A 13,734-nucleotide genomic window follows, 5' to 3' on the forward strand; every position below is an offset into this window, starting at 1 on the left:
TCACAGCTCTCGTTTTATGTAAGTAGGTCTGCGGAGCTCGTCGAGCTGCTGCCTCCCTCTCCCACTTTGCCGCGAGCATCACAGCTGATAGCCCTTGGACACAGACCCTCTTCAGTCATTTTCACAGAAACACATCGCAGCCATGTCTGAGACTTTCGAGTTCCAGGCTGAGATTTCCCAGCTGCTCTCCCTCATTATCAACACTGTCTACTCCAACAAGGAGATTTTCCTGCGAGAAATCATCTCCAACGCCTCTGATGCCCTCGACAAGATTCGCTATGAGTCTCTCTCCGACCCCAGCAAGCTGGACTCTAACAAGGACCTCCGCATCGACATCATCCCAGACAAGGAGAACAAGACCTTGACTATCCGTGATACCGGTATCGGTTTCACCAAAGCTGTAAGTATTGCTTGACCCTAACTTTGGAAGATTTTTTTTTTTTTTTTTTTTTTTTTTTTTTTTTTTTTTTCGTTCTTTGCCCCAATTTGCTAACTTAATTTGATTAGGATTTGGTCAACAACCTCGGTACTATTGCTCGCTCTGGTACCAAGCAGTTCATGGAGGCTCTCACTGCCGGTGCTGATATCTCCATGATTGGACAGTTCGGTGTCGGTTTCTACTCTGCTTACCTTGTTGCTGACAAGGTTACCGTTGTCTCCAAGCACAATGATGATGAGCAGTACATCTGGGAGTCCTCTGCCGGTGGTACCTTCACCTTGACCCAGGACACTGAGGGTGAGCCCCTCGGCCGTGGTTCCAAGATTATCCTCCACCTCAAGGATGAGCAGACCGATTATCTCACTGAGAGCAAGATCAAGGAGGTTGTCAAGAAGCACTCTGAGTTCATCTCTTACCCCATCTACCTCCACGTCTTGAAGGAGACTGAGAAGGAGGTCCCAGATGAGGACGCCGAGGAGGTCACCGAAGTTGAGGAGGGTGATGAGAAGAAGCCAAAAGTCGAGGAAGTTGATGACGAGGAGGAAGATAAGGAAAAGAAGAAGACCAAGACTGTCAAGGAGTCCTCAATTGAGGAAGAAGAGCTTAACAAGACTAAGCCCATCTGGACTCGCAACCCTGCTGACATTACCCAGGAGGAGTATGCCTCCTTCTACAAGACCCTGTCCAACGACTGGGAGGACCACCTCGCAGTCAAGCATTTCTCTGTCGAGGGTCAGCTCGAGTTCCGTGCTGTGCTCTTCGTTCCAAAGCGCCCACCATTCGATCTCTTCGAGAGCAAGAAGACCAAGAACAACATTAAGCTCTACGTCCGCCGTGTCTTCATCACTGACGATGCCACCGACCTCATCCCGGAGTGGCTCAGCTTCGTCAAGGGTGTTGTCGACTCTGAGGATCTCCCTCTCAACTTGTCTCGTGAGACTCTTCAGCAGAATAAGATCATGAAGGTCATCAAGAAGAACATTGTTAAGAAGACCCTCGAGCTCTTCAACGAGATTGCTGAGGACCGTGAGCAATTCGACAAGTTCTACTCTGCTTTCAGCAAGAACATCAAGCTCGGTATCCACGAGGACTCTCAGAACCGTGCTGCCCTTGCTAAGCTCCTCCGCTTCAACTCCACCAAGTCTGGCGACGAGATCACCTCCCTCACAGACTATGTCACCCGCATGCAGCCACACCAGAAGCAGATGTACTACATCACTGGTGAGTCCATCAAGGCTGTCCAGAAGTCACCCTTCCTCGACTCTCTCAAGGAGAAGGACTTCGAGGTTCTCTACCTTGTTGATCCAATTGATGAGTACGCCATGACTCAGCTCAAGGAGTTCGATGGCAAGAAGCTCGTCGACATCACCAAGGACTTTGAGCTTGAGGAGACCGATGAGGAGAAGACCGCCCGTGAGGCCGAGGAGAAGGAATTCGAAGGTCTCGCCAAGTCCCTCAAGAACGTTCTCGGTGATGCCGTTGAGAAGGTTGTTGTCTCTCACAAGCTTGTCGGTGCTCCTTGCGCCATCCGTACCGGCCAGTTCGGTTGGTCCGCCAACATGGAGCGTATCATGAAGGCTCAGGCTCTCCGTGACACCTCCATGAGCTCCTACATGGCCTCCAAGAAGACCTTCGAGATCTCCCCCAAGTCCCCCATCATCAAGGAGCTCAAGAAGAAGGTTGAGGCTGATGGTGAGAACGACCGCAACGTCAAGTCCATCACCCAGCTCCTCTACGAGACCTCTCTCCTCGTCTCTGGATTCACCATTGAGGAGCCAGCTGCCTTCGCCGAGCGCATTCACAAGCTCGTCTCTCTCGGCCTCGATGTCGATGAGGAAGAGACCCCAGAGGAGAAGGCTACTGAGGAGACCGCCGCCGCCGAGCCCGCTGCCGCCAGCGCCATGGAGGAAGTCGACTAAACTCATAGCCCCCTCTTGAAATGAAAACGAAATACCAATGCCATGCAACAATACCTCAAGCAAGCAAATAAAAAAAAAAATATACAAAACCCCTAAAAAAATCTAATGGAAAAAGGAATGGTGTCATGAATTTCCTATGTTTCTCCTTTTCACCTCCATGTATTTCGATACCACCAACCCAGCAATTACCTCGCAGCAACCGCTACCGAAGGGAATAAGAGGACCACAACACAACGGCATGGTTTACAATGCAGCATGCAAAGCGAGTTTCCACCTCTATTGTCGTCTAGGGTGTTTGTCTCCCCTTCTTCACCTCCTTTTCTCTCTGTCTCCGTCGTCTTGGTTTTAATTTGTGTACTTGATCCTGTTGCTTTTCAGCCATCTCGTATTTTCTCTGCTTTACCGTTCCAGGTGGCTTGCTGTTAACGGCAGAACTCTTAGAAACTTGTATCAAGGACTAAACAAAAATTAATACAGAGGCGATTTATATTTCATACTTGTGCATTGAATATCGTAGATTGTATTTGACAGCGTGGGCGGTGGGGAAGGATGCCTCAGGAGTTCACATTTACGCTCGAGGAGTGAGTATAAGCAAAGACAAGGGGCGAACAGAAATAGAGATAGTCAATAAAGTTGATGTACATTAACTATCATCATGCTCTTCAACGAATTTTTTAGGGTTTCACGTCTCCTGTCCTGGGTCGTCATCCATCGTGGTAACTAGTCACTAACCATCATCGCATCGAGCACTGACGTTCTCCAAGCAAATACCCAATCAACCACTTCTAAAAGCCATTGCCCTTCGCTCCCAACTTTCAATCTATCAGTCAGTCATAACCATCATATGTACTTGATAGGAAAGACGCATGTTGTAACAGGGAACGCAGAAACAAAAGTAGAAAAAAGACAAGAAGCGGATGAGGAATTTCGTATGTGGTAGGTACGCGCCCGGCCACGAGAGGGAGGGGACTAGTAGGGGAAGAGTGAAAGGAGTAAAGGATAATGCATACGGTTTGAATGGTAAAATGTGGATGGAGAAGGGTGGAAAAAGACATTTGCAATGGGAAGGTAGTTGAAGATGAAGCACCGCTCTTGGAATCAAAGTAGTGAAAATGCAGGATGAAGACTGGAAGGGATATGATGGGTGAGGATATTAGGATGGCATAGAAGGTGAAGGGGGGAAATGGACATGGGCAGATAGTGATCTTGAAGACCGGGGGTGGGTATGAGGCAAGGGGGTGGGAATTGTAATGCTAAAAAGACGAAACTTGCAGGCTCAATGATGGCAAATGAAGCATGAGTTAATACAAATGACAAGAAAAAAGGGAGAACAAAACAGATAAAAACGCTTTTCCAACCGACAGGAGAGAGAAATGACCGGGTAAGAAAGGAAGCGCAGAACAAACAAGCAGAAGGGGTAATGAGAAAAATTGTACATCAAAGGTGAAGACGAGAGAAGGTGTAGAGACCAGGAATTGTAAGATGTGAGAGAAGGCCCTGGAGCCAGGAAGAAGTAGTGTCCATCGAGCCCTTTTTTGATGAACAAAAGGCAGATAGGGCAGTGAGATGACACGGAGCCCATGAAGTATGAAGTAGTGAAGTAAAGCGGTGTTGATTTTTTTTTTTTGGGGGGAAAGGGATTATTGACGTGTCGGCATAAGCATTAGCGTCAGGGTGTATCATCAGGTCATGCTAGTATGAGAATTGGGGAGTTCAAACTGCCTGTGGTTGACCACGGCCCTTGGGGGTGACATTGCCGCTTCCAGAGGCGCTGCCACCGCGGCTGTTACGGGCAGGGTTGTTGTAACGACCGTCCTTCTGGAAACCACCACGGCCCTGTCCACCGGCGCGGTCACCACGGCCGCGTCCAGCACCGCCACGCCCAGAGAAACCGCCGTTGCCGCCATAAGCGTTGGCGCGAGGACGGCGCTCTTCAACAGTGATCTGTTCGGTGCCAATGTTGTGAGGGTTAGCGGCAACGGCAGCCTTGTAGGCAGCAGGGTCGCTGAATTCGACAAAGGCACAGTTCTGGACATAAATTAGCAAGAGAAACAAAAGAGTAAATTGTAGGGTGATGGAACATACGCGTTGACGGTTGACATCAAAGTACTTCAGTTTACCGAAACGGGAGAGAGTCTGGCGGAGGAGACTAGCGTCGACTTTCTCATTAACGTTCTTGACGTAACCGAGGACGCCTTCAGTCTGAGAAGGAGTGTGCTGGCGTGGCTGTCTTCTGCCATGTTCGGCACCAGCGGTTTGCCATTCGGACTGAGCTGGAGGCTGGTTCTCGTTTCCAGCGTCAGAGACAGTAGGAGTAGATTGCTGGGTCTTGGTTGGGGCAGCAGTTGGAGCCGCAGTTGGAGCAGCCGGAGCCGGAGCCGATGCAGTGGCAGGGGCAGAGGGGGCCGGAGCGGGAGCGGGAGCAGGTGCAGCAGCTGGGACAACTGGAACGGCGGGAGTAGGAGTGGTGCCAGCACGGTTTCCGGCAACGGAGGCCCAGCTCATGGGCTTAGCTGGCGCAGCAGCAACAGGTTTCTTCTCAGGAACGGGAGCGGGAGTAGGGGCCTTTGGAGTGGTGTCTGCTGGGGAAGGGTCTGGACCCTTTGGTTTCTCAGGTTGAATGGCATCAGCAGAGACGGGGAGAACGGCAGCAGGAGCTGGCTGTTCCTCAGCAGCCTCTTCCTTTGGTGCTTCTTCGGTGGTAGCAGCCTCAGGCTTCTGCTCCTCGGCCGCGTCAGCTTTGACCTCACCGTTGACGGCTTCCTTCTCGAGCTTCTCATCAACCTCATGAGCAGCAGCTTCGGTATCAGCCTGGCGATCGATGGCTGCCTCAGGAGCGGGAGCGGGGGCAGCAGCAGTATCAACAGCGGCAGCCTGAGGCTCTTCAATGGCTGGAGCCTCCTCGACAGCGGCGGGGCCGTCCTCGGGAGCTAGTTCTTCATCCTCGTCATTCAAGTAGCGGATGATGTCGTTCAAGACGTAGTAGCCGTTTTGCTGTTCGGCGAGAACGAAGGTCTGGACGAACTTGCGAGGAGGTCCCTGGTTGTTGGACATCTCACCAATGACAACGACAAGGATGTTATCAAAGGAAGCCTGGGAGTCCACGTTCAGGACACGGACCTTGCAGTTGTTGTAGTCCAGGCCTTCGATGCACTCTTTAATTGACTATGATGTGATGTTAGCTATTATCTTTCTCATATATATATATATAGATATCTATGGTAAAGAGGATGGACGACATACTCGCTGGCCAATGGCAACGTTGACCTTCTCCGCTTCGACGCCCGAGACAAACTGAGACTTGCGCGAGTAGAAGAGATGCAGCTTTTCGGGCGTGCGGCTCAGGGTGGTGTAGTACTGCTCGACGAAGAACCAGCCGACCTCGTCCTTGGGGATATCATTCTTGGAGTCGTGGGAGGCGGCGGGAGCTTGTGAGGAGGCGCCGGCCTGCTGCTGGGGCGCGTACTGTGCGATGGAGGCGTTTGCAGCCTGGTGGGAGGCGGCATAGGGGTCTACCTGGTACGGGTTGGCCTGGTGGTGGTGGCTGTGGTAGGTGCCGTTGGCGGCAGGGACGGTCTCAGTGGCCATGCTGGTGAGTGTTGGTGTTGGCTGGCAAACGCGGTAGGCGGTCCGGAGCAGTCAGAGAGGCGTGAGGATGCAGGAGAGATATCAGGGTCCGGATGCTCGCAGCGTGAATATCTTCTATCAAACAGTCAGTCTTCTTCTTCTACTTCTTCTGGTGTCTGTGTGCTTTCTATGTGCTGCTATCTGCTGTGTGTGTCTGTCTTCGCTTGTGACAAACAGCAGAGCAGAGATAGAGAGGAAAAGAGAGCAAACTGACCAAAAACAAGCAGCCAGAGAGATCCTAAGCTGGAGACAGAGCTGGATACCGCACTTATCGAGGAGGCAGCAGCCGCAGGAGGAGGATAATTAGAAGGAGTATCTGGATGAGAGGAAGACAGCTGGAAGAGCTTTGCGAGCTGGAAGAAGAACCGCCTGGAACAAAGACAAGAAGAGTGAAGAGGGCAAAAAGGACGGCGGTTTCAGGCTGGCCGTAAGTGGAAGAAGCGAAGAAGAGAAGCAAAGAAGAAGAAGAGAAAAGGAAGAAGAGAACGGGAGAAGAAGAGAAGCTAAAGGTGAGCTTTTGATGCTGTGAAGTTGTTGTTGTTGTTGTTGTTCTTTTTTTGTGGTTGTTACTTTTTTTTTTTGTCAAGTCAGAAAAAAGGCGAAAAAAAAAAAAAAAAAAAAAAAGGTCGTGGCGCTTTTTTTTTTTTTTTTTTTTTTTTTTTTTTTTTTTTTTTTTTTTTTTTTTTTCGCCTTTTTTGGACTCTCCGCGCTAAAAAGTCATTATCAAATAGAAGAAAAAACGACGAAGCTGGAGAAGTCGATGAAGACACAGATGGGTTGATAGAACTATGTTACAGAGATCGCGATGCCGATAGTCGGCTGCAGTGTACGGTCGAGGCTGCAGAAGTATCGGTTCCTGTGCCTCGCTTGTGCTGCGGTGACAGCCTCTGTCCTACTGCTGGGCTACTTTTTTGATAGAGGCGACAGCGAGATGGAAGAAGAGACAGAAAGGAAGCAAAGGGGAGGAGCGTAGAAAAGGTATCTCTGGCATTTCATTCATGGTATGTGGACATCATCTACAGCTACATGGATATTAGACTGCTCGTACACAAAAGGATAGAACTCGACAGATGGCAAGAAATGAGGAACAGCCGGACCAAGACAGCATAGCAGAGAAAAAAGCAGCAGAGAGAAGAAGGTTTGTCGGACGTATGGACTGCCTCGTTGTATCGTCGTCTCGTAAGAAAAATAAGCAGGAGGAAAGGATGGCACCACGCAGGTAGAAGAAGTATTAGGGGAAAAATATAAGTCTGTACGGTACGGTAGGTAGGCGTAGCAGCGGTCGATAGGCTCGGAGCCGTGGGTTTTGTGGTATAGCGAAATATGAGATTAATGCAGCAAGAAAAGAGGTATCAGTGGGTAAGGCTGAGGCCGGCACGCGAATGTAGGTAGTTATCGTTGTATTATGCTGAAGGGCGGAAGACATCCAGGATCTAAGAGGCAGACTTGATCATGTTCTTCTCGTCCAGAACCACGGGTTTGCGCATGACGGCGTCCTGGCTCGACATCCTCCTGCCGAGGGCTCGCTCAACTTTTGCGCCCAACGCCAGCTTGCTGAGGCTCTCTGACTTTTCTGGGGTGGGCACGAAGCGCTGCTGGCTGAGCCGCTTGTTCTCAAGACGTGCGAGGCCGGCGCTGAGCTCCTTGATCTCGGCCATGCGGCTGTCACCGGTCATCGTGCTGCTCGTCGTCTGGTTGCTGATGGTAGAGTATCGTTTCGAGTTACGCTGCGAGGCCAGCTAGCAAGAACCGCCGTTAGACAGGATCGACCACACCACGACGGGCAAGCAAAGAGGGCAAAAAAAAAAAAAAAAAAAAAAAAAAGAAGGACCTTACCGAGGGAGCCATGATGGGGCGTTGGGAGTCGAGAGACCGTCTCAACATCATCTTAGACAAGAAGAGGGAGAGGCAGGTACAGGAGCGATGAAAATAGGAGGGATGTGCCTGATCTTATGATGTTTCTAGCCACAACCACGCTACGAAAATTGGAGAACAAAAGGCAGGGAAGCTGGGCCGTCGTTGTCCTTCTTTGCCTGCTTCTTCGCTGTCTTTTGCTGGCTCGGTTTCGTTTGTTTTTCTGCTTCTTTTTCTGTCCGTCGAGGTGCCCCGTACCAAATAAGAGTGGATGAAGGGGGGGATATTATTTGTGAGCCGGCAGGAGAAACTGTCGATCGTGCGACGAGACAACGAGATCCAGCGGGCAACTGTAGCAGCAGCGTATTTTCCGGAGCGGATCTTATTTTCTTTTTGGTCCCTTTTTTTTTGGGAGATGTGAAACCTGGTCTGCTCGTTTTAAATAGTAATGTCAGTGCCTGGAGATGAATCGAGGCAAACACGCAGGCAGCAGCAGAAGAAGCAACGAAAGGGGAAAAGAAGACCAGCCGACAGGGCAGCCGTGAGGATGAGGGGGGAAAGGGAGCGAACAACAGCGAGTGCCGCGCAGGACTGCAGGCCAGGGGGAGGGAGGTGGTCTGCAGGCAAGAGACAAGCATGAACTGGGGGGCCTGCTGGGAAGAAATATGCGACTTACATCCGACTGGGGGGGGGGGGTTGGTGATGGACAAGGCGAGCGTCACACCAGCAGCAGCAGCAGCAGCACAGAAGAGAAAGACTCCAAAAACAGCTGATCGATGCAAGACAGTTTCTTCCTTCAGCAGCCTTGAAGAAAAACTGTGACTTTTACTTAGTTCGACTGACTCACACTGACTAGCTCGTTAGTCTCACGTAGTTAGTTCGACCGCGTGGGAATCGAGGGCTGTAATAACACTTATGGAGTCAGGAGGGAAAAAGAGACGAAGAGGTTCCATACGCCGTCCGCTCGTATATCTCACCAACAAAGCAACAAAGCCGTCGCTTTTGCCTTCCCCCCTCCCCGGCCAGCGCCCGTCTTCTCTGCGTTTCTTTCACTCTTTCTGGCCGTCTCTGCCACTCGCTGGCCGTCCTCCTTGCTTCCTCCGCCAAACCCAACACGGCCAGCCGCCCACGCAGATTGGTTCGTCACATCAGCCCAGGCCGGACCCTTGTCAGAAACGTGGACGAGGAAAAGCCGGCCCTTGCGAAGGAGGAGGGGAGAAAAAAGGAATAACTGGGTCTTTTTTTAGTTTAGGCTGGCGCTGCTGCTGGGTGGGCGGAGCGTCTGCATGGCTGTTAGTCTGTTTAAGTCTGTGAGCGGGCGCTGCGAGCTAATAATATGAGAGTATAATACTTATATACGGGTCGATATCCGTGCAAACGGAGGACAAGACCAGAAAGGGGAAAGGGATGAGCGGGTCGCAGGCTTCTCCAGCGAAGGGGGTTGCCATGCGGTGGCGATGACGGTGGCCCTTCGCTCGGTACCTTGTAACGCACTTTGTACTCTTCTCGATGCTCGATATTATTGATCACCAGCCCGATATTGGTCGGTTGCTTTGCCTGATGCTTGATATTTCGATATTCGATCCCGGTTTTATTCGTGTGGTCCTGTACTAAATAGCTAATTCTGATTGGTCAGTAAAAGAAAAGCCATGCCTTCTGGCCAATCAAAAATTAGTAAAATCAGATCCATGCAACGGCCTTTCCTTTCTATCCATTATATACTTACACAGCGGTCGAAGCAGGCGCCGTCTTGTCCTTTCGTCTTCCTTCCACAGTCGACGATGGCTTTCATGAGCTCTGCTGCCCGCTGTAGTTATCAACATTCTTCTGCCTGTCGTACTCCGTATTGACATGCAACATTTGCCAGTTGAAACGACGTCAGACGACGTTGCTACCAAACGCATTTAGAGCTTCAAAGCCCAGCGGTGAACACCAGTCCCACGGAGTCCGTCTCTGTCGCCTGAAGCATTCTGATTGTCGATCCACCCCCCGCTTCAAACGCCTCAGGGCAGAGAAGAAGGAGGTAAAACACGCCTCAAAACGAGTGCTTCAAGGCGTTGAGGCTGGTAACCCCGCGGCCATGATTGGACAATGCTGCTGCTGCAGAGATCGATATCACGGCCAGGCACTGCTCCAGTGTGACATGGCGTTGCAGGATTTATGTTCTACCCCAGAGCAGCGAGCAGAAGTGATCTGTGATTCGATGTGCGATGATCTCTGTCCCGGGCCCGAATCTACCTGAAACCGGCAATACGAGTGCAATGCACTCCGGCTGATGCGGCCGTACGCATTCGGTAGCTCGAAAAGAGAGTTCCCTGTGCTTTGCATGTCAGCGATATGTCTATCATCATCTCGATACCAACACTACCACTGCATGCCATCTCCTGCCCTTCTGTTAGGGAGCTGATTCTGTGCCTGTCTGTCGCTCTCTTAGCATCGCCAAGCGGAAACTAGCGAGCATCGCGATGGCGCGGATCCTTGGGTTATCCAGCGCCTTATAGGAATAATCATACGACTTGCAATGATAAAGTTATATCGAATTCTTCAGCTGCATCTTAGTGCTCTTTACTCTCTTTCTTGTGATTTTTTATTTCTTGCGATTTTGATATGCGGGAGTTGGAGGTTTGGTTTTTGCCTATTCGGGAAAAAGTGACGTAGTTTAAGCGAGCTCGATCTTCTTCTTCTGCCTCTCAACGTCAAAAACGTTTCAACATCCAGACGGCAGACAAAACCGCACATCCCAAGGACAGAATTAGACAGCGCGACAGCCGGATGTGAACAAACATGCCGAAGCCGAAGACGCTGCTGAAGGAGACCAAGGCGAAGAAGAAACGAAAACAGGTGGTGTGTTGCAGGCAATCTCCCCCCGCCCGCCATGCAGGCAGGCAAGCTATCAAAAGCTCATGGAAGCCACCAAGCTAATAGCTCGCGATCGCGCGGATCAACCGGACTTGCAGGCACCAGAGTCGGCAGATGAGTTTCTCGCTGGTCAGTAAGGAGTAAGGGATATGCCTAGATCTACAGGCACCCGTCAATAGTTTCGCGCCGGATGAGAGGGTGACAGGACAGAATTTTTTGCTGACTGCTGCTGTATTTGCCGAAACAGAGGGAGTTGATCTCGAAGAAGCGGGAGAGAAATGGCGGGCCGGAGACCCGGTCAAGTCGATGCGCTTCTTCATGAGGGCCATCGAGATGTATGAAACCGGGTTACGCCGGTACCCTGCTTCGTTCGACCTGGCCTACAACAAGTATGTATATACCGTTGATGGTGTCCAATAACAATTCTGATATTAATGTCCTTGTCTACACGCAGAGCACGAGTGCAGTATGAAATTACCCAGCATCCTAAGCTGGTCACCCAGCTACCCGGGCCGATTATTGACATCCTTCGAATCGCACTCGACTCCCACCGAGAAGCCCTACAAAAGGATCAAGATAATGCAGACATACTGTTTAACACTGCACAGGTACTAACCAGTGTAGCTGAAGCACTCACTGAAGGCAAACACGCAGACGAAGAACAGACGGAAGAGGCGTTGAAATGTCTAACTGAAGCTTTAGAGCTGTTTCAGCGGTGTCTCGTTTTACAGGAGTTGCGATTCACAGAGTTCGAACAGCAGCTGCAGATGGTGCAAAATAGCGGGCCGGATCATCAAACTCAACATAATAAGCAGGATGAGCAGCAGCAGCAGCAACAACAACAGACACAGGGAGACGTAGGTGATTCTAGGACGGGCTCGACGGAAGCAGAGGAGTGGGCTGCTGTGGTTGAACCCGTAACAAAGAATACACTTATTGACACTGCGATTGCGCAGCTGGAAGCACTAGCAACGCTGTGTGGACTGCTGTCGTCTGACCACGGAAGTACCCTGGTCTGGGTAGAAGAGTATTCGTCCGACCTCCTGCGAGAGAAGATTGCCGCATACGTCGAAGGTACAGACAGGGCTAATGAAGTAGCCATGGTCAGGGCGAAGTTCCTCTCCATCCTGCTTGAAATCAATTATCGAAGCGGCCGCATCGATCTAGACACATACAAGCAAGAGCTTGATGCCGCATGGAGCAACAATGTGGATGTCTCGCATGATCCTGCGGGCCTTTCCAACCAGGCCGAAGCCCTGATAGGATTCAGCTCAGCCATTGCCGATGCCTACCCTACTATCGACGTCGAAAGGTTTCCATGGTCTTTAGATCTGCGATGGCAGGCCCTGGGGGTCGCCTTGAGTCGGCTAGCAGCTGCATCAAAGCTTGCTGGGCCAGATAACCTGGCAAAGATACATATTGCTCGGGGTGACGCGGAAATGCATCGGTGGAGACTAGGCCAGGTTCCATTTTGTTATGCACCGGCCGTGGATAACGCGGCGACGCTGCTCAAGAATGCTGAAACTTATTATCGCGGGGGAGCAGCCACCGCCAGAAGAGATGGCTGGCCTGAAGCAGAGCGCGAAGGCACAGTAAAAGAAGCTCTGGCAAAGGGGCTGGCTGGCGACTCAAGCCAGATGAGGAGTTTAGCCATAGACTCCAAGGGGTATATGATGCGAGTAGCTAACGACATGGCCGAGGATGGCCACATACCGCCCGAGGACCTGACTAGGCTAATGGCAGTGTTGGATCCGAACGAGCTATTATTTTAATCCGCATCCAGCCAGTATATATATATATATATATTTTTGGTGGTAGGAGGAAGTAAAAATATTCGATCCATGGAGAGCCGCGGAACAGGATATAAACGAACATTTCACGAAGGCTACGAAGACCGTATCTCTTCGTCCATTTGCTCTGCTTCTTTTCGTAGGATGTTGTCTTCATCGAACTCGTCCATTGACTTCACTGCACCTTGTATATCTCCGACGACGGCCTCGAGAGTAGCGAGAAGCTGCTGGATCTCTTGTCTTTGAGACTCGATCCTCGATGCAAGCTCAGTATTCTTTTTCTGCACTTCTTGCGTCTGAGTTTCCAGAGACGACTGCGCTTTTGCTAGAATCGGTGCTAGATGCGCCTGGTAGAGCTCTTTCGCCGTCAAAGTATGCGCCCTGTCTGGAGTCAGTACCGACAAATGGTAAAAGAGGGGTCAATAGTTCTACATACGGCACGCTGTTGGCCCCTTCGCCGTTCTCTCTGCGCAACTTGGCCTCTCCCACAAGCCTGTCCAGCTCGTTCAATCCCCTAACCACTTTTCTCTCATGCAGGATGTCATCAAACTCTGCCCTCGCACTCTCCTCCAGCTTCGCGTTCAACTGTCTCCACACCGACTCCAGACTGCGCGGAACATGCTTAGCTGGCGTCGGAAAGCAAGCAGAGAAGTTGGCATAGGAGTTTGTGCGGATGGTGTGTAGCAGCGCCTGGGAGAAGACCTGTTGCAGTCGCGAGGCGCGTGGGCCAGGGGTCAGCGGGACGGGCGCGGCGGGTGGCGGCGAGGGCGACGGTCCCTGGGGTTCAATCTGTTGGGCGGTGCTTGTAGGGTCTGAATTGGACGTTGGCGCTGCCATTGCGCCGTTAATTGCAGTCGTAGCAGTTGATAATCTGGTTGTTGTCGTTGTTGTTGCTGGATTTGAAGTCGAAAAAGTTGGGCAATTTCGAACGCGAAGTCACGTGCATATATAGATTGCCGACGAGAAGGAAGAAAAGAAGATGAGAGGGATGGCCGGAGTGTGTAAATTGGGGCAAATAGAGAATTGATTGGGGAGAATTCGGTGTATTAGTCCATTGTTGGCTATCTAGAAGAGACAATGACCCGAAGATAGGCGATTTCGTTAAAGACGGCTCCCGAAAATGGGCTTGAAGGAGACTTTACTTTCAAAGACATTCAACGTCATGGTGAACAAAAAGCACATAAACTCATGAATTAAGAATAGAAAAATCAAATTATTTATCCCAAAGAGCAAGATCAAGAACGCC

The 13,734-nt window shown here is 50.9% G+C and overlaps 5 protein-coding genes across 6 annotated transcripts; 2 read left to right on the forward strand and 3 right to left on the reverse strand.

Moving 5' to 3' along the window:
* Window positions 1–142: 142 nt before the first annotated feature.
* TERG_06963 (hsp90-like protein) lies at window positions 143–2,358 on the forward strand (the record flags this gene model as incomplete). Its single annotated transcript, XM_003232924.1, has 2 exons — window positions 143–400; window positions 508–2,358. 2 exons carry the CDS (start codon window positions 143–145, stop codon window positions 2,356–2,358), a joined length of 2,109 nt encoding a protein of 702 aa, XP_003232972.1.
* Window positions 2,359–4,071: 1,713 nt separating this feature from the next.
* On the reverse strand, window positions 4,072–5,946 carry TERG_06964 (uncharacterized protein; the record flags this gene model as incomplete). Its single annotated transcript, XM_003232925.1, has 3 exons — window positions 4,072–4,386; window positions 4,444–5,523; window positions 5,602–5,946. The coding sequence occupies 3 exons, from the start codon at window positions 5,944–5,946 to the stop codon at window positions 4,072–4,074; spliced, it is 1,740 nt and encodes a 579-aa protein (XP_003232973.1).
* Window positions 5,947–6,837: 891 nt separating this feature from the next.
* TERG_06965 (uncharacterized protein) lies at window positions 6,838–8,850 on the reverse strand. 2 transcript variants are annotated; one of them, XM_047748694.1, is made up of 3 exons: window positions 8,516–8,850; window positions 7,822–8,268; window positions 6,855–7,724 (listed from the first exon to the last, which is right to left on the reverse strand). In XM_047748694.1, exons 2-3 carry the CDS (start codon window positions 7,870–7,872, stop codon window positions 7,419–7,421), a joined length of 357 nt encoding a protein of 118 aa, XP_047604682.1. In that variant the 5' UTR covers window positions 7,873–8,268; window positions 8,516–8,850; the 3' UTR covers window positions 6,855–7,418. The 2 variants fall into 2 exon arrangements, with proteins under 2 accessions (XP_003232974.1, XP_047604682.1); XM_003232926.2 differs by lacking the exon at window positions 8,516–8,850 and having other exon boundaries at window positions 6,838–7,724; window positions 7,822–8,445.
* Window positions 8,851–10,623: 1,773 nt separating this feature from the next.
* Window positions 10,624–12,470, forward strand: TERG_06967 (uncharacterized protein; the record flags this gene model as incomplete). Its single annotated transcript, XM_003232928.1, has 4 exons — window positions 10,624–10,683; window positions 10,797–10,827; window positions 10,946–11,087; window positions 11,153–12,470. 4 exons carry the CDS (start codon window positions 10,624–10,626, stop codon window positions 12,468–12,470), a joined length of 1,551 nt encoding a protein of 516 aa, XP_003232976.1.
* A 113-nt stretch (window positions 12,471–12,583) lies between these two features.
* Window positions 12,584–13,718, reverse strand: TERG_06968 (uncharacterized protein; the record flags this gene model as incomplete). Its single annotated transcript, XM_003232929.2, has 2 exons — window positions 12,925–13,718; window positions 12,584–12,869 (listed from the first exon to the last, which is right to left on the reverse strand). The coding sequence occupies exons 1-2, from the start codon at window positions 13,323–13,325 to the stop codon at window positions 12,584–12,586; spliced, it is 687 nt and encodes a 228-aa protein (XP_003232977.1). The 5' UTR covers window positions 13,326–13,718.
* Between the last annotated feature and the right edge of the window lie 16 nt (window positions 13,719–13,734).

The sequence above is a fragment of the Trichophyton rubrum genome (genome assembly GCF_000151425.1).
Source record: "Trichophyton rubrum CBS 118892 genomic scaffold supercont2.8, whole genome shotgun sequence".
Classification (NCBI taxonomy): domain Eukaryota; kingdom Fungi; phylum Ascomycota; class Eurotiomycetes; order Onygenales; family Arthrodermataceae; genus Trichophyton; species Trichophyton rubrum.

Excerpts from the sequence above, each read along its gene's own strand:
- TERG_06965 (XM_003232926.2), bottom strand. The coding sequence starts at position 7,872 with ATGATGTTGAGACGGTCTCTCGACTCCCAACGCCCCATCATGGCTCCC. Across the intron at positions 7,725-7,821 it reads GCCCCATCATGGCTCCCTCG|CTGGCCTCGCAGCGTAACTC; the intron begins GTAAGGTCCTTC and ends GGTTCTTGCTAG.